At 43.9% G+C, this 27,394-nt stretch overlaps 2 protein-coding genes across 7 annotated transcripts in view; one reads left to right on the forward strand and one right to left on the reverse strand.

Annotated features, from left to right (window-relative positions):
• CC2D1B (coiled-coil and C2 domain containing 1B) overlaps window positions 1-12,271 on the forward strand; it is a 37,037-nt gene extending 24,766 nt beyond the window's left edge. The window contains exons 21-26 of one of the 5 annotated variants that reach the window (XR_013957275.1): window positions 1,579-1,630; window positions 2,959-3,058; window positions 6,742-6,832; window positions 7,486-7,616; window positions 9,082-9,423; window positions 10,543-12,271. Coding sequence is in view for 4 of the 5 variants with exons in the window: in XM_080622230.1 (XP_080478356.1) it covers window positions 1,579-1,630; window positions 2,959-3,058; window positions 6,742-6,832; window positions 7,486-7,605 (363 nt within the window). In the remaining variant the exon portion in view is untranslated. Of the gene's footprint in view, window positions 1-191; window positions 255-1,578; window positions 1,631-2,958; window positions 3,059-6,741; window positions 6,833-7,485; window positions 7,617-9,081; window positions 10,187-10,542 lie in introns of those variants that run through there. The other 4 variants (XM_080622230.1, XM_080622229.1, XM_080622231.1 and 1 more) reach the window with 4 other exon arrangements.
• A 140-nt stretch (window positions 12,272-12,411) lies between these two features.
• Window positions 12,412-27,394, reverse strand: part of ZFYVE9 (zinc finger FYVE-type containing 9) — a 61,520-nt gene continuing 46,537 nt past the window's right edge. For both annotated transcript variants that reach the window (XM_080622227.1, XM_080622228.1), the window contains 9 exons: window positions 25,259-25,483; window positions 22,818-22,900; window positions 21,982-22,086; window positions 18,646-18,796; window positions 17,258-17,338; window positions 15,701-15,863; window positions 14,531-14,636; window positions 13,399-13,575; window positions 12,412-12,585 (listed from right to left, as the gene is read on the reverse strand). In XM_080622227.1, the coding sequence (XP_080478353.1) occupies window positions 12,424-12,585; window positions 13,399-13,575; window positions 14,531-14,636; window positions 15,701-15,863; window positions 17,258-17,338; window positions 18,646-18,796; window positions 21,982-22,086; window positions 22,818-22,900; window positions 25,259-25,483 (1,253 nt within the window). In that variant the 3' untranslated portion in view covers window positions 12,412-12,423. The remainder of the gene's footprint in view (window positions 12,586-13,398; window positions 13,576-14,530; window positions 14,637-15,700; window positions 15,864-17,257; window positions 17,339-18,645; window positions 18,797-21,981; window positions 22,087-22,817; window positions 22,901-25,258; window positions 25,484-27,394) is intronic.

The following is a 27,394-nucleotide window of genomic DNA, read 5'->3' on the forward strand; positions in this document are numbered from 1 at the left end:
TGTTCTCCACATCTTACACTTAGCAGTGTGGAACCTGCTTTAGGCTTGCATGTTCTCTGATTGCCTTGACCACCAGCTTTCTGCTGAACAGCATTCACAGTGCTAAGCCGTGCCCACATTTTCCCCTGTGAAGATAACTAATCAGACTGTTTCCGGTGTCTGCAAAGTATGTAGAAGTTCATTTCTTCCAGGGGTGCAAAACTACTGGCGACTTCAAACACAAGGATGCGCAAAGCTGTCAGTAGGGGAGAGGAGCCGCCTTAGGTGGGATCGCCCTTTAGGTCCACTTCCTTTAAGAAAACAAGCTTTTAAAGACTTTGCTTTTGGACTTCTCTTACAATTATAGAAATGGATTGCAAAGTTTAATCTTTGTCATCAAATAAATGCGTGTGACTCCTGGTGATTCAATTAGCAAATATGTATGTGCATATCTGACTTAGGCCATGCAAGTTTCTTGACCTTACTAGTTAATACTTATGTGCACGTATATAAAAATATGTATATAGATATATACATTGATGCTTTTCTTGGAACTCCACAGTGTCGTACTGTTCCCCTCACCTTTAAAAGCAGCCTCTGGTCTGAAAAATATCAAAACCATTGAGCTAGAAGGGCTTCTAAGTCTAGTCTTGCTCTCAGTAGAAGTGTTGTGGCTCCTGCTGCTTTCACTGTAGGGCAGAACCAGTCTTTGCTCTTACAGGTCTAATACTTACCCTGTGAGAATGCAGAGCCTAGAGTTTGCCTCCTAATAAATTTTTTTTGCAGCAATTACACTAAATTGAATTCAGTTACCTGTGAGAAATTCATGATGATCAGGTTTTGGGTTAGATTTGAGTTACATGGGGCCTTAATGGAGGGTTCCCCCCCCCATGAGGGGTGGCTAAAAACAGAATTGGTCTGTATGAATAATTTTCCAGGGAATAAGCAAGGCTCAGCGTAGTTGCTTTTAATCTGTTTGTTTTAAAGAAGCCAGGTCTCCGCTGCTTAACCAACAGTCAATCCACCACCTTTCTCCTTCATAGCTGGGATCAGTTTTGCAAAGCAGCTGCAGTAATTAGGTCACATTGTCCTTGTTCAGTCCCCAGAGATTCAGTTTGTTCTCCACTTTAGGTTAAAAGTTAATTCATTTTGGTGGCAGATTGATTGTCTGGCAAAATAATAGTAGGGCAATTCCCTGACTGGTTTGTGATGAATTCCTTGTGTAGCTTTATTATTCCAACTAATGCAGAAGGACCAGAATTACTGTGTCATGGAACGTGTGCAGTTTATCCTGTAGTTGAACAGCCATAGTTGGTAACTCTGTGATGATTGGGTTGAATTGAGTGTGACCATGTAGCTTATCTGTGGCTTATATTTAATGTAATGTTTGACTTATTCTTTATCTACTGTTGTTACCACAATGAAACCCAAATACTTTAGTCTTGAATGCACCATGGCTGCTCGTATCATTCTCATAACCCCCTAAAACCTCATGTTCAATGTGTAGGTATAAAAAAGAGCTGCTAATAAAAATTGTTACTACTCTGTATTTTGAGACAATATCTGATGGTTTATGTAATGTGTCTCTCTCTTTAATAGGAACAGCCTCAGAAGAGTAAAACACCTGTAATAAACAATAACAATTCTCCAGGTTAGTACTTTTTCTGGGACAGAGGGAAAAACATTGCACCTTAGGGATCATGGGAGAGTATAGGCTAGTCCCATATGGTGAACCAGGCCTTTTTTCCTTATGAACGGGTTTGTTGTAAGGTGAAGTCCTGCTGCGATGGCAGTTTCCTCACCTTCATCCCAATATTGGTGGTAGTTATGTTATGAATTAGTGAAATCATCGAGTTACCAGTCGTGCTCCCGCTGTTGCCATCAGCCCTGCTGGAGATGGGCCAGATAAATAAATATTAAATAAGTTAAATCATCAATTTTAATATCTCCAGGGATCAGATCTTTTTCAGTCGGGTTTTGTGTCCTTGGAGATTAGCAAAGATCATGACAGAACTGGCAATCAGCTGCCACTTCGAAACCTGACAAAGCACCGCTGCAGAAATAGATCTTATAGGTATTTTTTTAAGACAATGGGTCTTAAACCCAACTAAAATACTTCCCTTGTACCTTCTGAAAACTACTCCTTTGTACTGAGCCATTGACTACGACTATTAGACTCATCATGTGGTTTAGAATTAAACCTCTTGTACTCTGAGTTTGGTTTATTGCTCTATATTTTTTCCTTTAACTCTTGCAGTTAGCAGCGATCTACATCAAACCAACTTTGAATTCAGTGTTCAAATTACTAGTTGTGAATTTATCTCAAAATAGATACATATAGATACATAAATATGTCTCTTTCGAGTTTATGTGTATTTCCTATTAAAAGTGGAAGTCCTGAAGCTCTGATGCTAAGAGCTGTGTTCCAAGTCTTCCAGTAATTTCACCTGCACTTGCTGAGCAACCACTTAGCTATAAGGTTTTGGGATCCGAGGCTCGCAAGCAGAGATGAGTGTTCCTGGGTAGCACAGCAGATAAGTCTTTGAACATTAGCTGCACAATGTTGTGGGACTTTCTGATAAACAGGTATCCTGTGGTGTAGTTCTTGTTATGCTCATAACTGGTGTTAAATTGGTGTTAATTGCATTATCAAAACCCCCCCTTGCCAGTCATTCCAAGCTTCCTGTGCTGCTTCCTTATTTTGTACGTTTTTCTGCTTATTGCTGAAAGACCTTGATTCTCCAGTTCTGGCTCTCCAGTAATTTGCTGTCACCTCGGGATTTGGTTTTCTGCAGTTTGGTTTCTGTCCCTGTAAAGTGATGCCTTGTTAATGACTGAAATAACCTCCTGAGGAGGAGGTTCATAGGGATGTGAAGTGTTTCTAAGTGGACAAAACTAAGATAAACAGGAGTCTGAGTATGTGCATGTAATAGAGCACAGCACATGTTTTACCTTCATTTCTCTGTATCCTCACTGTAGAATATAACCAGTTGTTTAAGTTGAACATCAACCGAAATCACCGAGGTTTCCGGCGAGCAATTCGGTCCAAAGGGATTAAATTTGAAGTATTTCATAAAGGGTAAGTCCACAGTTTGCTCCCTCTCATCACCTCTCTGAAACAGTTGAGAAGACTGAAGTAGCTGAAATTGATGAAGCCCAATCTTTAAGCCAGCAGTAAAGTGTTGTCTGGTTCTCGTGTCTGAGAACTCCTTTCAGAACGTGTCTGAGCTCTGTTGCCTTTCCCTATGGAGGTGAACAAAAGGCAGAAGTTCAGAGAAGTTGATTCATAACTGTCACATCAGTGGAGGGTTCGTGTGCAAGAGGAGTGGATGAGACTGAGAACATCATGGTTCAGCTTCAGATCATTTGGATTCTTACCCGGTTTGGTTTGTCGTCAGAAGATTTATATATTACAGGGGGTAACTTTGTAGAATAGTAAGTACAAGTAACAGCAAAACATGAACAGCAGCAAAGCAGCTGTCAGATGATGGCAGAACTAGTGTTACGGTTTTGTACTTCCTTCTGAGGATATTACAGTATTTACTGAGCACTGCTAGCAAACTATCTTGAGAGAGACAGACGACTCCACTCATCTCAGAGATCAAGATGATGAGGTGGATGTTAACAGTTGGTAATATTCATCCTAAGTCTATGCTTACTACTGATTTATTCAGAATCGGTGGCCTGTATTCCCTGATCCCTGAGCTGGTTGCGATCCATGACTTGGATGAGATGTTAGCTAACCTGGCTTTGTCGTAGTGGTTCTTTGTGCTGTTCTTTGTTTCTCTTACTGGGACTTGCAGAAATGATCCATAGGTTCTCTGAGGTGGTTTTCAAGTTGTAGATGTTGTAATTTATGAGCTGAAGTCCAGGTCGTTCCATTTGCATCTCCACTGAAGCAAAAGCTGATTTTCTTACTCTTTCTCTACCCCTCCTGCTTGCTCTACTGCTCAGTTGTTCATGGTGTCATCATTAGAGATCCAGCCTCTTGCGCACAGAACTCTTCAGTGCTTACATTGGTTTAAAACATTTTCCCCTATCTTTTGCATATCACTGTACACGTGGGGCACATCCTGTTCTCTTACCAGCTGGAACTGCGCTTGGTTTTAATATCTGAGCTCAGACTCAACTTCACCCATTGGAAACACTGTGGTGATTCATGAGTTATGTGCCAGCTCCAGATTGTCCTTTGAAGCCTTTTTGAAGATTAGCAAAAAACTCTCTGCAGGTCGTCCCTTTTTGAGGTCCGAGGTTTTGGTTTTGTTCTTAGAATAGGAATTTAACAAGTTAAAGATGTGCTTGTTGCTGGTTTGGGGTGGAGGGGTGGCAGTTTCCCTGGGCACATAGCAACAGGGAATGAGGAAGAGAAGAAAAACCCACTGAGCACCTTCCCCTGGCTGTCGTCTAGGGAGAAAAGAGGATTAAGTGATGCAGGCTCTATTCTAAAGGCTGCCCGCTCCCTGCCTGTCTTTAAGACTATAAATGAATAATACTTTCAGAAGTGCTTGTAGATGGTGTAGGTTTGGGGTCTCTGGTAGCTCTTTGACTGTCTCCAAAGAATTGTTTTCTGTCAGTGAGCAGAGGAGACTTGTTTCAGGTCATAGATATTAAACTTCACTTGAAAGAACACTTTAAACTAAAAATCCCAGCAGCGATTTCTCCAAAGTTAAAAGTCTCTCCTTAAACTTCTCTTAAAAGCTTCTCAAGATAAAAGGAGATTCCCCAAAGCTGTTTCTGAAGCCATGGCCTGGAGCAAGTTCACATCCTTCACAGCCACCCCCCTAGAACTGATGGGGGCTGAACCAGTCTTTATTGTGTCTTGAATTATAAAATGGAAAAATGCTTTAAGAAGCATTCAGCCAGAAGAATCGCTGATTCCCTGAGTTTATGAACAAGGTGCCAGCATACTGCAGTACAGTTATGTAATCCCTCTTCATTTTAAGGTGCTTGTGAAGTCAGGGAAGTATTCTAGCATGTAAGAGAATAAAATCTGAACTTCTCTAAATGGCTTTGTCTCTAAATGATGTAGTCGTATCGATGGAGAATGAGGTCTTATCTTTGGAGGGCTTTCTGCCAAGAGAATTCATAGGCATCGTGTTTGGGGCAGCATTATCAGCCCTTGAGGTGACTCCTTGTGACATTGCTTTTTCTTTACTGCAGCACTTTGTGTTGAGATGGACAAACTGACAACTAAGGAGTAATCTGACAACTGAGCTGGAGTTTTTCAAGTCCTTCAGCAGCAGGTTCTTGGAGGAGATGTGCTTCCTAACAGTGACTCATTGCATGTTCCAGTGCATTCAGTTGCAGAGGTCTTGGGGTCTTTGTGCCATCCAGAAGGGTCTGAGCTCCCCGCAGCCTGGGCTAATGGTACCAGACTAATTTATAGAGACTCAGGTACTGTAGGACTCTTCCTGACACTGTTTCTGAACAAACAGGCCAGAAAGTGAGGGTAAAATCTGGACGGCAGGTTCCTTATACAGTGATTGATCTGAGCTATTTGGAGAATATATGAGTGGAGCAATCGTTGAGGTGGTGGATGTGAGGAAACAACCTTCCCCCTTTTCCAGTCAGAGTTTAGACCATCAGGTTCACAGATGTTCCCTTGGAAACTGACATCAGGTCTGTGTATTAATAGACTGGCTGCTGTTGCCACAGATGACATGATCATGAGGCTCTATATAATAATCCTCAAAGTTTTCATTGCATATGTCAAGTCTTGCTTGATAATATATATAATAGGAAGAAGGGTGGATTAATGGGGTTATTTTTTGTATATTTGTTGGTTTCCTTGCCTGTTTTTTCCCAGATAGTAGCATAAAAAAGGAAGCTTCTGAATTCTTGGCAGATTTCCTGTCTAAAACATGACAGGCACAGGCATGGCTGGGTGGCTTTACTGCCTCCAGACTCTGTACATTTTAGTTGTTTATCAAACCTTTTGGAGACTTACTTCAAAAGCAAGGAAAATGCTTGGATGCAGGCAGAGAAACCCAGTGGAATTTGTGTGTGTTAGTCTTAGCTGTTGCCTTTTGGAGGCGTTCATGTGGATAAGGATTGCACCACCTGCCTCTTAAGGTAAAGATGGATGTCTTGCTGATCAAACTGTTGAGCAGAAGTGACTGTAGCAGAGAACAGTTGATTGTTTCCCTTGCAGGATGAAATGCTTTGTGTTTAATTCCAGCAGACTGGAAAGTCTGAAACAATGGTTCCTGATGGTTCAAACTACCGGTGTGGAGGTGAATCAAACCAACAGCTGCAATGAACTGTTCTTAGTTGCTGAAACGGGTTTATCAGAAGGAAACAATGATTCATGTGACTTTTCCCTGATAAGTAGTTTGCCAAAGCCAGCACATGCCTGTGAAGAGTTTGTTTCGATGAGAGATGCAGCTTCTATTGAGCAGCCCCTTGCAGAAGGTTGCTGTCTGTCCTGGCTGTGAGGCCACTCTTCCTGTTGCCCTGTGCTGGGACACAAGCTGATGCCATTCCCAGTGCTCCTTTAGTTGGTCATTTTTCTTCACCACTGTCCTCATCTTTAACTTGGTTGCAAGAGAGTAATTAAAACTTGGGTACTTTGTATCTTGTCCTTGTAGTCTCATTCACTCAGGGTTTGCCTCTTGCACCCTGGTTTGCAGGGTTCTAGTAGCACATCTTGGCTGGCCCTCCTGGATGCAGTGATGGTGCAAACAGTGCTGACCTGAGCATGCTTTCTCTTTCATGTTCTGCAAAACCTTACCCACTGAATTAAAGATGGTTTCTTTGAAACAGGTCCTTTTTCAGAAGCGACAAGCAAGTGGGAACAGCACACTTGAAACTGGAGAAGCTGGAGTCAGAATGTGAAGTCAGAGAGATCATTGAGGTACGTTTTTTGGGTGGAGTGACTTCTAGTTTAGTACTTGAATGCAAAGGGAAAAGGAATATTTGCATTGCATGAATGTGTTTGCGCACAGTTGGGTTTTGTTTAGTTAGTTTGATAAACAGCGGGCTGCTCTTTGTTTTGTCATCTCTTGAAGCTTGTTGTTAGCTGTTACCATTCATAGGATCACAGAATGCTTTGGGTTGGAAGGGACTTTAAAGCTCATCCAGTTCCAACCCCCTGCCCACGGGCAGGGACACCTTCCACTAGAGCAGCTTGCTCCAAGCCCCGTCCTGGGGACTCTCTTCTGCAAATTTCCTGTATCAGGAGAGTTTTCTTTGCCAGGACTAGAAATTGAGGTGATTCCCCAAAGCATTGTGTTGGTAGCTAACAGATGAAGGGGTCAAGCGAAGACTGCGTGAGTGCATAGAGAGCTGCTGCAAGATCCAGCAGGAGCTCACTAACTGGAACCTTAATAACTCCCTGCAACACAGACATGCCCAGGACACACTGCCCTCAGCATTGTGGTCACCTGCAGGTGATCTCTGTCATCTTCTAGTCACGAGGAGATACAGCCCGTGGTTGCCTGAGGCACCCTGGTTTGATGTTGTCACTTGTATGTGTGCTGACTGCTCTGCTCTTTGTGGTTCTTTCAGATTTTTGATGGCAGAAAGCCCACTGGAGGGAAACTGGAGGTAAAAGTGAGACTCAGGGAGCCCCTCAGCGGTCAAGATCTTCAAACAGTTACAGAAAACTGGCTGGTCCTTGAGCATTAGTTCTGCCTGAGGTAGGAATGCTGCATCCAACGATGGGCTGACAGAACCTGACAGGGGACAGAGGAACTCTGCTTGAATGATGTCTGTTGTTGACATTGACCTAATTACATTGCTCTGGCTTTGGGATCATTTCTCGTTGTATCTGTAGTGGTGAGTTGGCACAGTTTCAGAAATGAGGTTACCCAATCTCTGATCAGTTTATGTACCAAAGATGTTATTTCACAATCACTTGAAACACAGGGAGAGCTTCTAATGTCACCCTTATTTAGAATGCCATTTAGAAAACAAGATCGGTGAGTCTTTTCTAGGAGGGACAAAGCTTTCTGACCATCCCTATTGTTAGCAAAGAACCTTTCAGAGTTAGCAGGGACCCTTCTGCCCCTACCAGAAGTTAGGGAAAGGATTTTTTTTGTCCCATGGAAGTCTGCTTGACTTCATCTGAAAGGGAAGCTGTTGGAGACAGGCTTTCTTCTGGATACTGGAGGCTCCTGGGGATGGAGAAGCTGTACAGTTGAATACAGGTTACCCAAAGAGCTGTGCCTGATGCCTGCTGTGCTCCGATCAGCTACAGAAGAGCTGCCAAAGTAGCTGTGTACTAGCAGGATGGGAAAGAGGGAGGCTTCCTCCTCTTACCAGCCTCTGCAGAAACTGCTTGGTTTGGCAGCTTGTCTTCCTTTCTCAGACTCTGCTTTTTAGGTATCACAAATTCCCTCTTCTTTAAAACAAATCCAAAGCAAATTAACACCAGACTCTGGTGTCTTTGTTTTTTAAGCCATTTCCTCCATAAAGTTACTGAAGGATAAACAGCAGCAGTGCCCCTGCCTGTGCATTCTCTAACTCAGGCCCACTTCCGTGTCTGATGTCTGAAAGAAATTCGGAGTAGTTGGACACAATCACTTGACACCCTGAAACTTTTGGTCCTCACTTCTCCCACAGCCTGTGTTGATAAACCACAGAGGGACAACTGACTTGCTGGTGACAGTCAGTTCTCCCTTAGTGCACTGCAGTCTGGTGTGCACCCCTCTTCCTCAGCATACTGGTTTGCTTTGCACTAATAAATGGCAGTTAAATTAATGGTGATCAGCTTCACGGCCACAGCACCTTTCGCCCATACCCTTGCTTCCCCATTGTGTTAGGATTTACAGACCAAGAGGTCTTGTTTCAGTGCATGAATCTGAATTTGTAGCACCAAAGGGACTGTTTTGCCCTGAAGCCATGAGGGTCAGTGAGCTGCCTGTGAGCTTCATAGTTCTCTGACGGGACACATTTGATGGCCATATCTGCAAGACCAAGTGACTGGACACTTAAGCATTTCCAGTCACTAGAGTGTTTAACAGTACTGCTTCATTGGGTTTTGTAGCTGACCATCCAGAAAATGAATGTCAGCATTTCACATCTAATGTGACCTTGAACTGTGAACATCTGGTAAAAGCTGCATCAAGTAATTCTGGTGTTTTTCCTTTGTTTTTCCCCCAGCTCCACTGGCAAGTTAAAAGATGTGGGATGAACGTCTGCAGAGAGATGCTGCTAGCTGCAAGCACCAAAGATGTTAAATGAATGCACTACTGAACCTAATGTCTATTTTGATAACAGCCATAGTGCTTACTAATAACGTCGGGGCAGATGTAAGGCTCTGGGAGTTTGCTGCTGCAGGGGACTGTCACTAGTCTACACAAAATAGACAGAATTGCCTTAACGTGGGACTACTAATGTAGCACCAGGATGAATGTTACACTAACTATGCACAGTGGTGTGGGAAAAATTTAGCCCCTTCAGAATTCCCTGAGGCAGTGCAAGAACTTTTTGGTGAAGCCACAGGTAAGACCTTTACCAGAATTCATGTTTTCCAGTGTTGTGGGTACAGCCAGCAGTCTGCTACTGCTTCTTCTGTTTCCTTATCAAGGCCTCTCTGATCTCTCTCATTTCTAAACTAGAGAGGGAACTCAGGCAGTGGGTCCCTCTGTGTGTGCCATTGCAGCTCGAGCTCAGTGGGATGCTGCTGTTGAGGAGGAAGGAATGGCAGGCTCCAGAGCAGCGGGTGTGTATAGATGTACATTCTTGTTCTGGCTCCCAGCTGTCTGCCCTGCATGGTCAGTGCAGCCCTGGTACTGTGCCTTCATCCTTTTTCTTTTTAAATGTAAAAAGGAGGGGAAGAGAAAACTAAGTAAGCTCTGACTGCGCTGCTTCCCAAACGTACCTTGTATTTGTACAGAAATAGGCTTTTACAGTTCTTCCAGGTGCTGGGGAAAATAGCCACTCTGTTACATAGAAAACGGGATTAAGACTATTTTCAGGAATGCTTCTGATCAGCAGCATACAACAAAATGGTACCAAATACGTTTGTGTTTTTAAACCTCTGCGAGCTCAGAGAAAGGACTGATCTCAGAGGAGAGGATGTGCCTGCACTGCGGGATTGGAGCCTTTCCTGCACCAGCTCTTTAGGCAGGGCAGGGCATAGACAAGCAGGGTCCAGGTGGGTAAGGGTCAGGCAGCACTGCCTCTGTCTTCCTGAGCAGATGAAGACAATACAGTGTTTAGTTTTTAATTTCAATAAATTTAATATACAAAACTACATGTTGAAAATAAAAATATAATATGCAGTTTTTTGCAGTGTTAACTAACTGAATTTTAAAAGTACAGTTCTTTTTTCTCTAAAACAAGTACTCATTTCTTAACAACATGGTAATTAAGGTCATTTCAAAGGCTATGGTTGAAGCAAACATGTCAGTCACCAGTTGATAGTGTTTTGCACAAACATAATCCAAACCTAAAAGACTTTTGGGGCAAAGGAAGAGAAGAGAAATGATTTTTCACCTCTTTTACTGCATGATTATAACAATGCAACTTAAGGAACTGGAAAGCCGCTGCTGTGGCAAAGCTGGAGAGCAGGCTCTGGAAGGAAGATGGGCAATTTTAGTTTATGGAGTGCTCTTCCAGGAACCAAATCTTGCCTACACTGTGAAGTGTGTCCCAAACCAGTGTGCAGAGGGGAATCAGGAAGTAACCTCAGTCCTGCTCCGCTGCACAAATCCATCGGGAGAACAGGGATTGTGTGAGAGTTTGGGTTTCATCCAGCATGACCCATGGAGTGAGCTGCACCAAGCCAGCCACCTCCTCCCCAGCGCAGAGGTAAGGTCTTGCTCTGATGCCACACTTACTGTTCTAAGCGTATTGGCTGTAGTAGTGTGCTACCTCTTAACTGCCTGGCTGTTGTTTCTGGTGCTGGACCCCAGTTCTCAGGCCACCTTCTGCCAGTGCTGGCTGGGGACAGCCATCATTTGCCATCTTGGGTTTGTCAGACTTTGTTTAAAAAGCCGTAGCTGTTTATTCACAAGTACATTCTGTACATACGCTGCGCTCTATGCATAACACATTGCTATGTGTAGTTACCTTTTCCTTTTCCCAGCTAATACTGTGTATCTGTTAAAAGATCAGCCTCACACTTCCCTTTGGGTATGAACGGGCACCTGTGTTACCCATTTACAGCAAACCCAAAGTAACCCCTGCTGCATCCACCAGAACTGAATGCGAGTAGGGACAGTGCAAGGTTCACCAGAAGTGAGCACCTGTCTCCCCAGATTAACTTTCTGCACAGACAGGAGAAGAAACCTTCATCCCCTTCTGCGAGGCACCCAAACCAGCAGCTCCACATGGCTACGGCTAAACAAACCAAACCCCTAATCCTGCATTCAGCTCTTGCCACAGGTGAGCAGCTTTCCACTGAGAATCTGGAAACACAGTTCCTGTCTCTGACTGAGTCTCAGTTGCAGCTTCTTTCCCTACTAAAGCCCTCTTGGGTGAGACCAGGAGCGCTGAGCCAGGCACAAGTGTTGGGAGCTGCCCACAAAGCCTTTTTTTCAGCAGAACATGCAAGAAAGAGCAACTCTAGACTTTTAGCACGGGTAAGCTTTTACATGGGGCTGCTAAGATGAAGTGCAAGCTGCCTTGTATTACATGACACAAGCATTACACTACAGCGTACAGCCAGGAGGAGACTCAGAGCTGCCCTGGGTGTTACTTCTCTTTAAAAGCAGGACCTACTGGGGAAGAGCAATGAGATAGAACCACACTTTAGGGCTAATACTTCCTCTGCTTTGTAACAGATTTGTAAACAAAGTACAGAATAGCAGGATTGTTCTAGGAGCGATCATAGGAATCTGCAAAGGTGACAGGGTTTTACAGTAAATAGAGAGGAAAAAAGGAAGCTGGCCTATCACGTACACAAAACTGCAGTTTACATAATCCCACCTGCCCATCTGCTCCTTTGGAGGCATAGACCAATGTAGTTATGGCTGGGTAACCTGCCCCTGTCTCTCCAGGGCTACTCCAAATGTCTTTCAACCAATAATCTGGTCAAAATAATGTAAACATGACTTCTGAATGTCTACAGCACAGCCACCAGCAACATGAGGACGAGGTCAGAACGGTGGTCGTAGGTGGTGGTTCTCACATGTCCATCTACAACCAGGACAAGAGTGGAGTTTCACTTTTTATTTATGCCCCAGTGATCTTCGCACCCGTTTGAGCATTTAGAGTACATGACTGTAAGTCTTTAAACATGAGCATTTCTCTAAACAGTAACAGAAGTGTATTAGCTGCAAGGATAGCATAGCCATGTTGTAGTATAGAAGCTGCCCTGATCCTCTGGTTGTTGACAATGCATAGAAGATTTAGAATTATGGAACAACTGTCCCTCCCTCCTCCCCCCACCCCATTCCCCAATAGTGTTAACAAAAAGCTTAATTTTCCAGTTTTAAAGTGCAAATGATTCAGATACAACTGCTGCTGGAACAGGTCTGAACAGAAAATGAAGTCCTCTTATGAGATGTTTTCCAGAATATAAAAGATGAGCTCCATTATGACTGGCCCCTCACTCAACTGACATGCCCCTCCATGAATCACTGGAACTAAGGCACTGTCCAGGTCGTTCATGTATTGAGAGGGCAGTGGCTGTCCATTGCTCCCAGCTTGATAACCAACCTAAAAAATACAAAGTGAGAGGAGGGGGTTTACAGAGAACAGGACACAGGCTGCAGTTGGGTGGGCAAGAGGATGAGCTGTGGGAGGTGCTGTGGCCTCTGCCCCGAAAGTTGGATTTAGCAGGCACTAAAGCAGCTTTTCCCCTTGTTTTTGTTCTCCTTTAGGTTCCCAATGGCCACCTACACAGAAGTACCCTACTGCTTTGTCAAAGCAGATCATTCAGACCTGCAGGAACCGCACCCTGTGTTATCAGATTAACTCAGGCAGTATTTAAAAGCTGGCTGACACCAGGAACACCTCCACTCCAGGGCAAGGCCATCTCCCTTCCCAGGGAGCTCTGCTCCCTTATCTCTGTCTGTGGCTTCTGCTGCAGAGCACTCCCTAAGGGACCTTCCAACTGCTCCTCTGTCTCACATGCAGTGTAATCTTTTAAGACCACCCATGCTTGGGAATGCTTTGTGCTCACCCAATAATACATTTCCTACACTCCCATCTTCTTATTTCTGGTGCAAAGGCCAATTCAGAGTCTTCTTCAAGCATGTGGCAGGCCTGCAGCTCAGAGGGCTGGGCCTGGATCTCTGGCTGCAGAGCAGGTGCTGCCAACTGGCACATAGGGATCAAGCCTGGTGTTGATTCAGGATAGGCACTAGCTTCCCTTTTTAACAGATGGCCCAGAACACCAAACACCAGTCAGCACCACAACACTGGCATCTGATAGTGGTACTTTTTTAAGCAAGGGAATGGTTGAAGTGTGTATTCCCTTTCTGAGGAATGAACAAGGGAACATGTAAACTGAAACTATTCAAGACTTACTTGATCTGAGTCGAGCGTAACGCGCAGACCCAGCTTAGTCATTCCATCTTCTTTCAGCAGCTTAAGGTGGGGACAGAGAGCTAAACAGAAAGCCTTTGCCACGTTTTCAGTCAGCCTGCTGTGATCAGCTGGGTCGCTCAGACCATTATGTTGCTCATCATTTTCCAGGAAAAACACCTGCAGGAAAGAGGTAACACCAGACACAACCCTTGGCTCTTCTAGCAAATAAGGTTACTGAGACACCAGTTAATCTTTCTACAAATGAAGGCTTAAAGAAGAGCTGTTCAGGGATGAGCAGCAAATGACCCTGACGACAAGACACTTAGGGGGGGAAAAAGCAAACTTCAAAAGGAAAGATTTGAACAGTTGTGTTCTCAAAACCCTGTTCTGGGCAAAAGCCTCACGATGGAAATGCACTATTTATTGCACATAGTTTTTAATCAATACCAGCTTTTAAACAGATGTTAATGTCACAGTTTTACTAGAAGCTACCCCAGCTGAAGATCTGTACTGTTGTCGGTGAACTTGGCTCTGTTGAGCCCCATGGACCTGGGAAAACAGGATACAAAGGGGCAAGCTGCCAAGGGGGTAATGGGGTTCCTCCTGGGCAGGTTAAGAGAAACACTTGAAGAAATCTTTTAACATCAGCATTTGCATGCTGGCAGAGTCACAGGTCCATCAGCAAGGCAAGCAGTTTCTGCAAGTGACTGACACCACAGCACTTCCAGTTTAACCTGCACCAGGTTAGAGAAGGTGGCTCAAAAGACCCACTTTATAAAAACAGTTATTTCATCTCCATTTAAAAGGTTGGGTTTAATACAAATGCAGGTAAAACCCAACTGTCACCTGGGGTAAGACAGTATTTTTCTGGTCCCACTCCCCATGTTCTCAAACCATATGCAAGGAGGTGGCCAGGCCTGAGCATGTACCAGCCACAGGGTATTTTATTCTGCACGATACCACACTGAATGTTACCTTGCAGGGAAGAAAGTTACAACAGGTTTGGTTTGTTCTGAAGAATTTACTGCTTTAATTCTGGTGAGCGGGGAGAGCAGGTCGAAAGCAGCAGAAGGTTGGAGTTGCAATCCCAAAAGGCCAAGTGTTGCTTTACATGCAGCTTGTTTTGACTCACCTCTGTCCACCGAATGACCTTTCCATTTGCCTTGTACTCTGAGCCGTGAAATATCTTCACACTTGTTATGGACTCCATTGATTTGCCATCAATAGGGCTCACAACACTGAAAGGGAGGGAAAAGGGTAAGTTCAGACTCAGCAGAAGACATGAGCTGAACAGAGAGCACTGCAAAAGAGAACTACATCAGAATCAAAGGGCAGCTGTGCTGCTGCACCTGAATCCTCAACTGCCTCACTGCAGGGGTTTTCATAACTGTTCTGCAATTGGAACTGCTACAACACAGCAACTTTTCCCATCAGCTTAATGGGGCACAGACCAAAATTACCCTCAGAAGGGAACCCAAAGGCTTAAGACTGCCAAAACCAGTGATCTTAATTGCAACTGCTAATTGTGAGGATGCTGCTGGGCCTGGAGCTTCAGCAGGAGCAGCCTTGTGGGAATGGGCTCAGAGCTGAGGCAGCATCCTCCCTGCAGCCCACCCTGGTCAACATGCACAAACCAGGTGCAGGAGGGATCTTCCTGCAGGTTTTCAGCAAAGCTTTGTACCAGAGCTGAGACCTCAGAAGGTGCTAACACAGCAATAAGGCATGGGTTTTATTCATTTGTAACAGTGTACGCCAGCAATACCTGAAACACTACTTACACAGCCCAGAACTCGATCACAGAGCCTAAGACTGACCTGAAGAGCCTGAAACTACTCTTCCTTCTAAATGCTGACTCCTTAAATGTACCCCATCACAACAGCACTTTACTGCCATAAACCTCTTTTTTTTTGTCTAAACTATGAAGAATCCAGATACACCGCTGATGTTCAGTGATTTCATTTCCAGCATTACTTAATGCAAACTAAGCACCAGGAGAGCGAAGTGACCACAATATGCAGGGTTCAGCACTGACTGCTGGAGACAGATTAGTGGTTTCCAATAACTGGATATTAGCAATGGCAAAAAATCCATAGCATAGACAACTTTCTAGACCGATGCCCCAAAGCTCTGGTACCTCCATTCCATTTTCATTACATTTAATTGCATCTTATCACTCAAAATAGAGGCACAGACTTGTAATCCCTATTGATTTGAAGACTTGTGCACCTTATAAGAGCAATTAAAAGTTTTCACAAACACAGGCAGTCACCATTCAATGTCAAGTGGTTGCTCCTCTGCTTACCCCTTACTGAAGTTTTTATCATCTTCTACCCACTGAATATGAACGTGTTCCTGAGGATCTTCAGCATCTACTTTGCCACATGTAATGGTGAAGTCTTTCATCTCTCTCAAGGCCTGCCTCAAAGAGTCCATGTTCTCAGCGGTTATCTGGACCATCACCCCATCTAGGGAACCAAGAAATCCTCATAAGCCAAGATAAGCCACACTGAACAGAGCCTATGTAGAAAAAGAAACAAAAGTCCTTCCTCTTTTTCCAACAGAAAGGTTAAAACATCTAGTACAGGAGCCATAAGCAGCAATGCTACATAAGATCATTTCTGAACTCTCAGATTCCTAAAACACGGCACCGATGAGTGTTGACTAGGGTCACACATGGATGAGGGAAGTCCATCTACCAGGGGAAGTCAGCTACAACAACAGCCACATTAGTTTGCCTCAGAACATGACACCCACTCTAGGCAGCCCTCAGGAGCCCCATGTCCTTCCATCCTTCCTGCTGTCACCTCTGCTGGCACTGGAAGCAGCACTCCAGTGTGACAGGAGCTTGTGAGAAGTCAGTCCTTGCCAGACAGTGGCAAATTATACAGATTTTGATTGGGTCAGTCTAAATTACCACAGAAATAGCTTGAGAATGAAGCGCTTCCCCTGTGTACAGCCTCCTTGCCTGAATCCACCTGTACCTCTGTCTAAAAGAGGTTAAACTAAACATTAAACCACTACCATTAAACCACCAGTTTAGACACAGAAAATGGTGCAAAGACCTATAGATAGTGACTTACACCAAGAGGATGACCACTCACCCATGGACCGCATGCTGATTTAGCTGCCAACTCACAAGCTGGTGCAGCTGAAGGAGCTCCTGCTCATCAGTGGAGCCGTGCTGACTGACTGCATGCGTGGGCTTCTCGCATACCTCACTCGCACTGTAAGGAGCACACTTAAAACATTCCTGCCTGCACTGTCACATCTGCAGTGAGGTTAGACTACAAAGTTCTGTCTCAGCTAATGAGCAGTAACAGTTTTCAATGCAGTGTGTGCAGTCGGGGTTTGTCTCTGTGATACGACAACTGGTGAAAGAGGAACAAACCACATCAGAGAGGTACCAGCTCAACAATCTCAACTTGTTGTGTTCTCACCTGCCCACATAAAAGCAGATAAACAATGCACATCCCTAATTGTGTGTAAAGCAGAGCTATGTGGGAACAGAATAAGTTCAGCAGGGCTTCCTCTCCTGGTCTGTGGAATACACATTCCATAGTTCATAGCTTCACAATGTCCTCATTCAACCCAAACCAGTAAACTGGCCAGAGGCTCACAAGCCAGGTATTTCCTATCTTACCCTCATATTCTTGTGTCCCTGTCCAACATCTGGACAAGTTCCTCCTCATTAAAGGAAACAGGGGCTTTGGGGTTTTTTTGCTAAGAAATAGGTTAAAGCTGAAGCAGCAACATGATTCAAATGCCCAAGGCGTACCAGCAGAGCCCTGCTAACCACAGAGCCAAGCTGCATGTGGTTAGCATAAAGCAGTATGCTGTAAGCAAGCAGTTCAGTTCTTACCTTCTACTATACTGGATTTGGCAAGGTAGCCTGAAGAGGATTTTAAAGCTCCACTGAACACAAAGAAGCTGGCACCGGTCACTGCAACAACAACAACAACAACAGGAGTGACTTAGTGATGCTTTCATCTAAACAATGCCTTACACGAGCATCAGGTAATGCAGCCCTAGCATCCAGAAGTGATTAATCAAACACTGCTTAGAATTATGGTGACTTTAATGCACCTCACAGGCTGATGTATGGAAGGCCAAATCACCCAGTTATTTTACAAACTGGAAAAGAGTTTTTCTCAACCTTAATGAATGCTCGTATTTCATCACTCTCCCCATACACACCTGTAAGATTTAGGACTATTAATTTAGGGTAACCAAGTACATAATTACCTTCTAAATGTTCCCATACAGCTGGCAAGGCCACAGCTCAAAGCTACCTGATTTAAAGGTAAAATGCTCTTAAACGATCACTGAGCATCATGAAATTCCTGATGGAAATCCCTCCTCTTGTCACTTACGTAAAAGTCAGAAAAGCCCATCAGTCCCAATATACTCACTGGAGTGACTGGGCATACTTGCAAAACATAAAAGCTGGCCTCTGTCTTGCTTGTTCTCATTTAGAGATAGTTCTTTGCCAGAAGTTTTCCCCAAACCCACAGTATTTACATTCCCAGCACAGTGCTGCTGCAGCCTTTCAGCCTCTAACAAAAATAAAGCCTGGAAATCAGATGGTCTAATTGAACAAATGTTTCTTGAAACTGCATTATTAAAATGCTGCTGTAGTTGGTTATTCCTATTTACCTTTCTCTCAGACTAAACCTAAGCTTCCTCCTTTCTCATAGTATAGGATGAGCACAGGCAGCCACAGCCCCACCTGTGGTCTCCAACTGTGCTAACAACACCTCTCATTAATAATCTAGAGATGTTGCCTAAGCCAGCTAGAGCACTGTGACCTCTGGAGCAGCACAAGTCCTGGCCTATATTGTGCAAGCAGCGTTACTACATTTGCAAGGGAGGAAGCTGTTGTGTGCTTTATTCTATGTCTGCTTGATCTATGCAGTTGCTAGAGCACCTCTTGGACAAATTCAGAACAGCACTGTTGGCCTAGAGAGGCAGGATGTGGACTGTACCCAGGATGCAAAGTGCACAGTGTGCTCCCTGACATCCGAGATCATGGGTTGTGTGAGGGGAATAAAACACCAAGGGGGTGAAGGGCAGACAGAGCAACATGTTCCTATTCCTTGCATTGCGCTTGTCTAACTCCCAAAGCTGCCCAGCAATCAGAATTGTTTTCTCAGTGTCTAACAAACTCAGTTACATGCAGACAAACCCAGTTCTGACAGGTAACACAAAGGCCAAAGAGGGTCCAGCCTCCTCATGAACCCCCATTCTCACCCTTCCTCGGCTGGTTATGGATGCTGATGGCCTGTGTCTGGTAATTCCCGTCGTCGTTCTGAACACACACCAGATGTGAGTCTGCTTTCTCATTGAAGCACGCTCCCCCTGCTAGGACATGCTCGTTGGATTTGTTCATGGCTTTCATCATCTGCAAACAAAAAGGTTTATCATTTCTACCCTGCTTGTCAAGCGCTACCATAAATAGGGGATTCTTGGAACAGTTCAATTGAACAGAGCACTGACAGCAAGCTTCTCACCAGTGCTCGTATTCTCATGTCAGATTTTAGCACTCAGAACCATAAGCTGCTTTTGAAAAGAGGGTTCAGGTCTTGTCCTGTTTAGATGCTTTAAAGTACCTTTTATGTAATTAAGATAAATGGTATAAGGGCCCAGCTGAGCTATACAGGCTGCAAAAGCTATTATCACTAGCTAGTTTAGAATGATCCATTCACAGGAAAACATATTAGAAAAACACTGAGAGACAAAACCTGGCTTTTTTTACACAACTACAGTTGCTTATAATATAAATCCTGTTGCTCCCCAGTTCAGTGACAGATGGACACTGAGAGTTGTAGCATTTAATCCTGGTTGTGCCTAGACCAGCTACCAAAGCTTTAGCATCCCTGTGCTTCACCTGTGTGAACTGCAGAAATTGAGATCAAAGTTGCCAATCTGAAGACTTTTTAAAGAGATCTGAACCACAAACATCCAGAATAATGTTAATTCTCTGCAAAGGAGGCCTCCAAAACATCTGTGATGCATCTGCACTTCAGTCTTGCTGATTATCGTCTATCACACCCAGTTACATGCCTTGACAAATGTTCTTGTAAGTTACAGTTTCTTTCCTTTTCTCCTCTCTTCCTCTTCATGGGAGCTCAGACTATGAGGTTTTTATCCAAACTAAAACTGAGGGAGTCACTTATCTATGCAGTTTGCTTCAAACCCAAAAAATCATGTTTGCTTAAACCCTTATGAGAAGGAAAATGCTGAGTTATTTGACATCTCCTAACAGCACTCCCATCCTCTGTAGCTGATAAGCATGCACGCTACACACAATGCATTTATCTCTCTCAGTCTAACATAAAGCCTTAATTATAGTGTCAGGAACATTAGCTGATGCTCACTATTGACAAATGTGCACAGGTGAAATGTTTGGGGAGAAAACTTAATTAAGATTTCACATCAGACAACAGTGTATTTCATTATCTAGTTCACCATGTCGTGCTCCAGAAACAAGATCAGAGCTCAGCAGCAGCTTTATGGGGCCTTGTAGTTGTCTTTAGGATAACAGAAAACAAGTGGACATGGCAGGGGAGTGGAACTAGATGAGTTTTAAGGTCCCTTGCAACCCAAACCATTCTATGGTGCTATGGCAACTGTGCTTTGGAACAAGGCAACTGATTAGAAAATGAGCCACCTTTGCTGAGGGACTAAACAGGCAGCTAACTATCACTGTAAGCTGCAGAAAATTTAAATGATTTGAGGACAAAAATATGTATTTCATAGAAAAACTATATATTAGTGTTTGTTAATTGCAGACTAAATCTCATGCACTGATTAGATGTGGAGAATTCAAAGTGAGTTTTTCACTTTCTAGATAGCTTGAGTGACACACTTCTAATTAAATACTGCTTTTCATGGGGAAGAGATGAAGGTCTTGTGGTTTAATTCATCTTCATTCAAACTACCTTCAGATGAAAAAATTCTAGTAATTCGATTTTCCATCTTGATTGCAAGTACCTGCAGTATTGCGTTCAGCTCTGCAGCCCCCAACACAAGAGGGGCATGGACCTTTTGAAGCAAGCCCAGAGGAAGCCATGAGGATGATCTGAGAAGCACCTCCGCTATGCAGACAGACTGAGATAGCTGGGCTTGGGCAGCCTGGAGAAGAGAAGGTTCTGGGGAGACCTGAGAGCAGCTTCCAATGCCTAAAGAGGCTACAAGAAACCTGGAGAGGGGCTTTTGACAAGGGCCTGTAGTGACAGGACAAGGGCAGTAGCTTTAACCTGACAGAGGGGAGATTTAGATTAGATATTAGGAAGAAATTCTTCCATGTGAGGGTGGTGAGACACTGGCCCAGGGTGCCCAGAGAAGCTGTGGCTGCCCCATCCCTGGCAGTGTTCAAGGCCAGGTTGGACGGGGCTTGGAGCAAGCTGCTCCAGTGGAAGGTGTCCCTGCCCGTGGCAGGGGTTGGAACTGGGTGAGCTTTAAGGTCCCTTCCAACCCAAACCATTCTGGGATTCTGTGATTCTATGGATAACTAACACTTACTTCATTTAAAAAGTGGAATCTTTGCTTCACTCTGGAAGGGGAATCCAAGCATGGTGCAGAGATTTTGCTCAGCTGCCTAACACAGCAGCATCCTCACTGCACAGCATAGTGTAGTTTCTAACACAGGACCAAAGCTGACACGCTCATCAGCATAATGCACAGCTAACACTCACTGAGCTGCACCCTGTGTGCCAATCCCTATGTAATTCATGCAAACTTCACTGATCTCTTCCATTACCTCACAGCTGCATCAAGAATTAATATACCTTTTAACAGACCCTTTATCTTCCTGCTTCAGCAGTTTCATCTTTTACAAACCTCACATAAGAACTTCTTCCTTTATTTCAATTTATTTCTTTGTTCTTACTGTTATTTTACTCAAATGCTTCTTGCAGAGAAACTCTCTTGAGATAAAACCGCATTCTGCTCTGATACTACAAAACCGCACAAATATCAGTTTGCCCAGGTGATTTGCTCTCACCCCGACTGCTGACTGGTTTCAAAATACCAAGTTACCCTCTCCTATTTAGATAGAACATGAAATCAATCACTTTCTCCAGTGTTCTCTTTCACTGTTGTTCAAATCCCTTCTCATGTAGTTTTCAACAGCACCACACATCCTAAAGACTCCAACTGATTCTGGCACACCAGAAATCAAGGATAAAATTTAGATGTTGAGAGAAGTTTTACATAAAATAAACCAAGCACTTATAAATGCTTTGAGTATGCACACACAACATAAGTGAGGAAAGCTAATGCACTTTTTCTTCCTAGTTTACCTCAAGTTCATCAGCTTATTTGCTCAAATGAAACCAGTATTACACTTTGTATGTCAACGGGTAAAAACCTGAAGAAAAAGGAGTCTAAGAGTTTAATTAATACTAAACTGAACAGCATTTGATGGAGAAGCCAACCTCCCTCACTTTCCAAAGATGTCTGCATCCTGCATTTCTCATTTGGGCAGTTTTCCCTAGTGGTAGTGAATAAAATAAAATGCCTTTAGATCCCAAGTCCTCCAACCACAAAGAAGCTGCACACAAATGCATTTCTTATAAGCATTACCTCATTATATCTGTTGCTGGGGATTTTGATGCTGGTTTTTCTGACTTCCATATCAACCACTAAACCTTGGACAACAGGCAGCGTGTATTGGTAATTTCTGAAGTCCTGGTAATTAAAACATGTTTTTAAAAGTTAGGCAAGATCATCATCATTAACACTGTAGTTTCATAACTATCCTGGTGACTACTAGTTAGCTCATTAAAACAATTGTAATCAGTGATTGACAGGCAGGGAGGGATGCAGACATCACAGCTTGTAACCTATATAATGGAAGAACGCAAATGAAAAAGCCTCATCATGACTGCTAAGTCATTTCAGTGATTTTCTTACATCAAAATTAATATTCTCCAGCCTTGAATGTCATCACTGTAGGTAAGAAAATTTGCTCTCTGTATGCTGTTACATTACTGGATATTAGCTTTTCTAGCAGTGAGATTAAGTCGCACATCAAAGAGAATTTTCTATATTGGAAGCATTAGCAAATTAGGAAGAGCTAATAATTCTGCTTCATTTGAAGTGCTGTATAATCAGAGAGCTGTGACTGCACACTGTGATGACCTAGCACTTCTGAGGAGAGAATTCAAGCAACTAACACACTTGTTTCCAGATCCAAACACCAGTGGGTCCAGTTTTGGATGCTGATTTGGGTACCTTGTTACAATTCACCGTGTTGTTGAAAGCTAGCATCCAACATCATGCAAATTCACCCAAATGCCCGCTATTTTCCTCTTCTCACCTTCTAAACTTGCCTACTACTACACACAACAGGAGTACAGTTCTCCCCACATTGATTCATTCACACTGATGGAACATGCAAATTGAGTCTCAGCACTTACTGCAAGAAGGTTCATGATGGTGTGTCCAGTCTCTCCAAACAAAGGTTTGCGGAATCTGACACTAAAAAGTGGGCATGGATAAACTAGGATGAAAGAAAACAGAAAAAGGTCAGACTGAAATTAACACACTGAGATTCTGCAAAACCAGACTCGCATACAATCTCTCTAGTTCAATATGGTAAGCAGCAGCAAAAGGAGAGCCTGGAAGAAGGCCAGTTTAAAAAGCAAAAGCGAAGAAGGGTTTAACTTTCTAATGCTCCTTACATGTGTGTCATGGTTCCTTGTCCACCACACTAGAAACAGTAAGAATTATGTGGGATGCTTACAAGTGCCACGCTGCAAGACTGAACCTAGTGACCTGGACATTGACTGCAGAGATGACCTTCCTAAATGCTTTTCTCAGCCCACTTCTTGGAAATAGCTTCTTCCTTTCTTATGACCATCGTGCTGCTCTCCACTATAGCACCATAAGCTTTTAGCTTCTGTGGCTGATGTGTGTGACATTGAAGTGATAATACAGATTCTTTCATTTTCTACATTCATGTTTTCCTAAGAACACGGCAAATTCTCTACAGGATTATGTCAAAAGCAATTAAAAGGACATTTATGGTACGTCAGCAATGCAAACCATCCACATTCCTTGGCTGACTTAGCCATCCTTGTAAAACATCTATGATGCAATTCGAAGTGTAGTGTATGGATCTGGCTGCATGACATTATGTTGCAGCAGAAGCCATAACAATGCTTGAACCATGACTCACACAGTAATACGTAATGCCAAGGTTTTCTAAACAGATGTTTGAAGGAAGGTTCCTAAACTACCCTCAGGCAAACACTCAGCCTGATTTCCCAAAATGCCACGCATCTTCACAGTTCACAGTGTAGCCAGAAGGGGCTCAGCAGGTTTGAATAACATCATCAGGATTTCCTGAGGGAAATAAGCTCCAGCTTCTGCTCACTGATGCGGTATCTGGACAGCATCACAGCTCCTACATACACACCATACAGCTGACCAACTCATGCCCAGTGTCCTGAGGCACCAAGAAGTGCTGAATGTCCCATGCCTGCCACCCTGGCTGCTTATAGCAGCTCAGCTACATCCCAGATGCATAAAATACCCCAAGACTGAGCTGTGTGATTGATCTGCTGATGCTCAGCAGGCATTTGCTGGACATGCAGCAACTCACAGTGACTCCTGCATCTGATCTGCTGCACAGCCAGCAGTGCTGGGCAAATGGCTGAAATCTGACATTCCACCAGAAAAGAGGATGTATACAAGGACACCTGGGACACAAATGCAGCCCCTTCCCAGAGGGGACTGAGCAAGTGACCTGCAGTCACACCTGTCACAGCACAAGTGAATATCCCTAAATCCAAATCACAGCTATAGAATTGCTTTGGTTGCTGCCCAACATACTCCAAGCAGGTACTTCTGTTGGCGAGTATCATTTGTTTCTGTGCTAAAAAACAGATGTCACATCCAAAATATGAGCATCTTTGTTTGCTTTTCTAAATGTTGATGGGAATAAATACGCTGCTTAAAAACCTCATGGATATACACAAAAACATACACACCTTTAACACTGTTTCTTCTGACAAGTTCAGCCTACAGCCCTCATCCTCAGAAGGCAAATTTTGAAGATTTCCCTTTTCCTCTCCAATGACATAGGCATTTTATAAATAAATCCCAACATTCCCTAAACATCTCAAGTTAAATTTGCAAATCCCTAGAAAGCATATTCTGAAACTTAGTTTGTTAATAAGTCATGAAAAGGTTTTGGAGAGAAATGAACAGGCCATTTTCATAATAATTCAGATTTATAAGATGCTCCAATTAAAACTGCAGATGAGCCCACCAGGGTGGACAGATATCCAGTGTTTGCTCCAGCGATGGCAAATGTCTTTGGAAAAAGATCTGATCCTAACTTCATGCTATTTTCATGCTAACTGCAATGATTTTGTTCAGCTGAAACACTTTCTCCTTTGCAGCAAACTGCCAGGTCAGTTGCCCCTGCACACATATTGTTACCCTCTGGAAAACGAGTGTGGTTCTAAACACCTAAAAGCAAACACTTCCATTTCAGCATTGAAAGAACATCTCTCCCTTATCCTAACTACACCAGCTAAATCAGATTGTTCTGCACATAACTGTCTTTCAGGTCACTCACTGGACTACAAGCAGCTGCTCAGACCTAGATTTCTCTCCACAGAAATCTCCCTGATCAGCCAGTACAGTTGTAAATAGACTGCAAGTCCTATCACCACCTCAGTACTGCTGTGCTATTAGCTGCATGCAACGTGGGCATCACACACAATTTATACTTGCCTGTTTAAGCTTGTGTGTCTTTGACTGGTAACAATCTAGGGCTGGGTGTGCACTCTACACCAGAATACGTTCTCCTGCAGAAATAACTGCAGCTGAAGGAATGCATGTTACTTACGTCTGTATTCAGCTCCAAGTCTCAACATCAGCCGAATGGGGAACACTTTAGCCCAAGGAGTCTCCCATTTCTGAATGAGGATGCCAAACAAGTACGGTGGGGTTGGGAGCACCAGGTCTTGCAGGGACTGATATGTAGCTGCCACGTACAAGAACCCTCCGTGTTCTTTGCTTCCAAGGAAGCTCTGGCTGAAAAAGGAGTGTCCCAGGTTGCCAACAATGTTACCTAAGAAGAAAAAATGCTCATTACTTCACTAGATTGAGAGCTATATCAAGAATACAGAGTTTCCCAGAAGGGGAAAAAGTCCATATTAAACTCACCTTGTTTCCTGAACCATTAATATCTATTAATCACACAAGAAACAATGATCTGCTGCACAAAGGGGCTCAGGTTACATCCTATACAAAAGTGTGTAAACTGTTATGCAGTAACTGCTGCAGACTAAAGCCACCAAAGCCATGGCATTTCTGGTTGATCCACCATTGGTGACACATGCACTCAGTGACTATCGCTGGCAGGAAGGCAGGATTTGTGGGAATACATGCACATACCTTGATTTCTGCACCTGACTGAGAAAGCCATGCCTGCAAGTGTTACCAGGACAGTACTTACAGGCACAGACTTACCACCTCTCCCAGGACAGCAGGGAGGGAGACCAGTGATCTGCCTGTTTCAAGTGGTAAAGGCAGTGTAACAGAGGGGATGATGCATCCCAGGGATAGCCAGGGAAAGGAAGGATGGCTCAGGCCAGTACTGCTGCCAAGGAAGTGGTACCTGCAACCTCCCCCTAGCACTACAAGAGCACCAAAGAAAGCCTGTTTTCAGTGTCTGGCAGATATTCAAGGGGTTTCCACTGCAGAAGCTGCTGTTGACTGAACTTTTAGATCTAGCTGTGATTAAAGGAGAGCTGTGAACCTGATCAAACAATTTGTGCCCACTGGTTGTCCCTCTACTTAAGCAAAGTGCTGGGGTGCCTGCTCAGACACTCACCGAAAATCTGGGTCATTTTAAGAATTACACAAAAGAGTGTTTATTTCATTAGTGTACTTAATGTAAAACACAACTGAGAGAGACACAGGGGAGAAACACCACTGATTTTTACTCCCATTTTTACTCTTTGATGCTCTCAATTTCCAAAAATGTTTATTCTAGAAGGGCTGAATGACTCTGAATGTTGATTAGATTATTATAGCATCTAACACAGCATTTAACACTGAAGCAAAGAACCATGGTGTGATGCCTTTTATCAAATGACAACAGCATGCAAATAATGTACAGAACATCTGATCACAATTCTCCATAGGAAGATGTGAATATTAACAGTGCTGATTTGCTCTCAAAGAAGAACACAAGCAATTTCAGAGCTCATGGTGTGGTTGATCACACCACGCATGAGGAATCACATGGGTCTGAGATACTCATGCAGACCTCCTGGACTTCCGCAGCAGTCCCAGGCTTTCCCACATGCAGACAGAGATAGGTAAGCAGAATTTCCTGTTCCTTCTCCACCTCCACCACCACATAATTCACCACCTTATGAAGTTTAACCATGCCAAGTACAAGGTCCTACACCTGGGTCGGAGCAATCCCAGGCACAGCTACAGGTTGGGCAGAGAAGAGATTCAGAGCAGCCCTGCAGAGAAGGACTTGGGGGTGTTGGTCAATGAGAAAATGAACATGAGATGGCTTCAGTGTGCGCTCGCAGCCCAGAAAGCCAACCGTATCCTGGGCTGCATCAAGAGGAGCGTGACCAGCAGGTCGAAGGAGGTGATCCTGCCCCTCTACTCTGCTCTCGTGAGACCTCACTTGGAGCATTGTGTGCAGTTCTGGTGTCCTCAACATAAAAAGGACATGGAACTGTTGGAACAAGTCCAGAGGAGGGCCACGAGGATGATCAGGGGACTGGAGCACCTCCCGTATGAAGACAGGCTGAGAAAGTTGGGGCTGTTCAGCCTGGAGAAGAGAAGGCTGCGTGGAGACCTCATAGCAGCCTTCCAGTATCTGAAGGAGGCCTACAAGGATGCTGAGGATGGACTCTTCATCAGGGACTGTAGTGACAGGACAAGGGGTAATGGGTTCAAACTGAAACAGGGGAAGTTTAGATTGGATATAAGGAAGAAATTCTCTACTGTGAGG

Source organism: Psittacula echo (assembly GCF_963264785.1).
Source record: "Psittacula echo genome assembly, chromosome: 7".
Lineage (NCBI taxonomy): Eukaryota > Metazoa > Chordata > Aves > Psittaciformes > Psittacidae > Psittacula > Psittacula echo.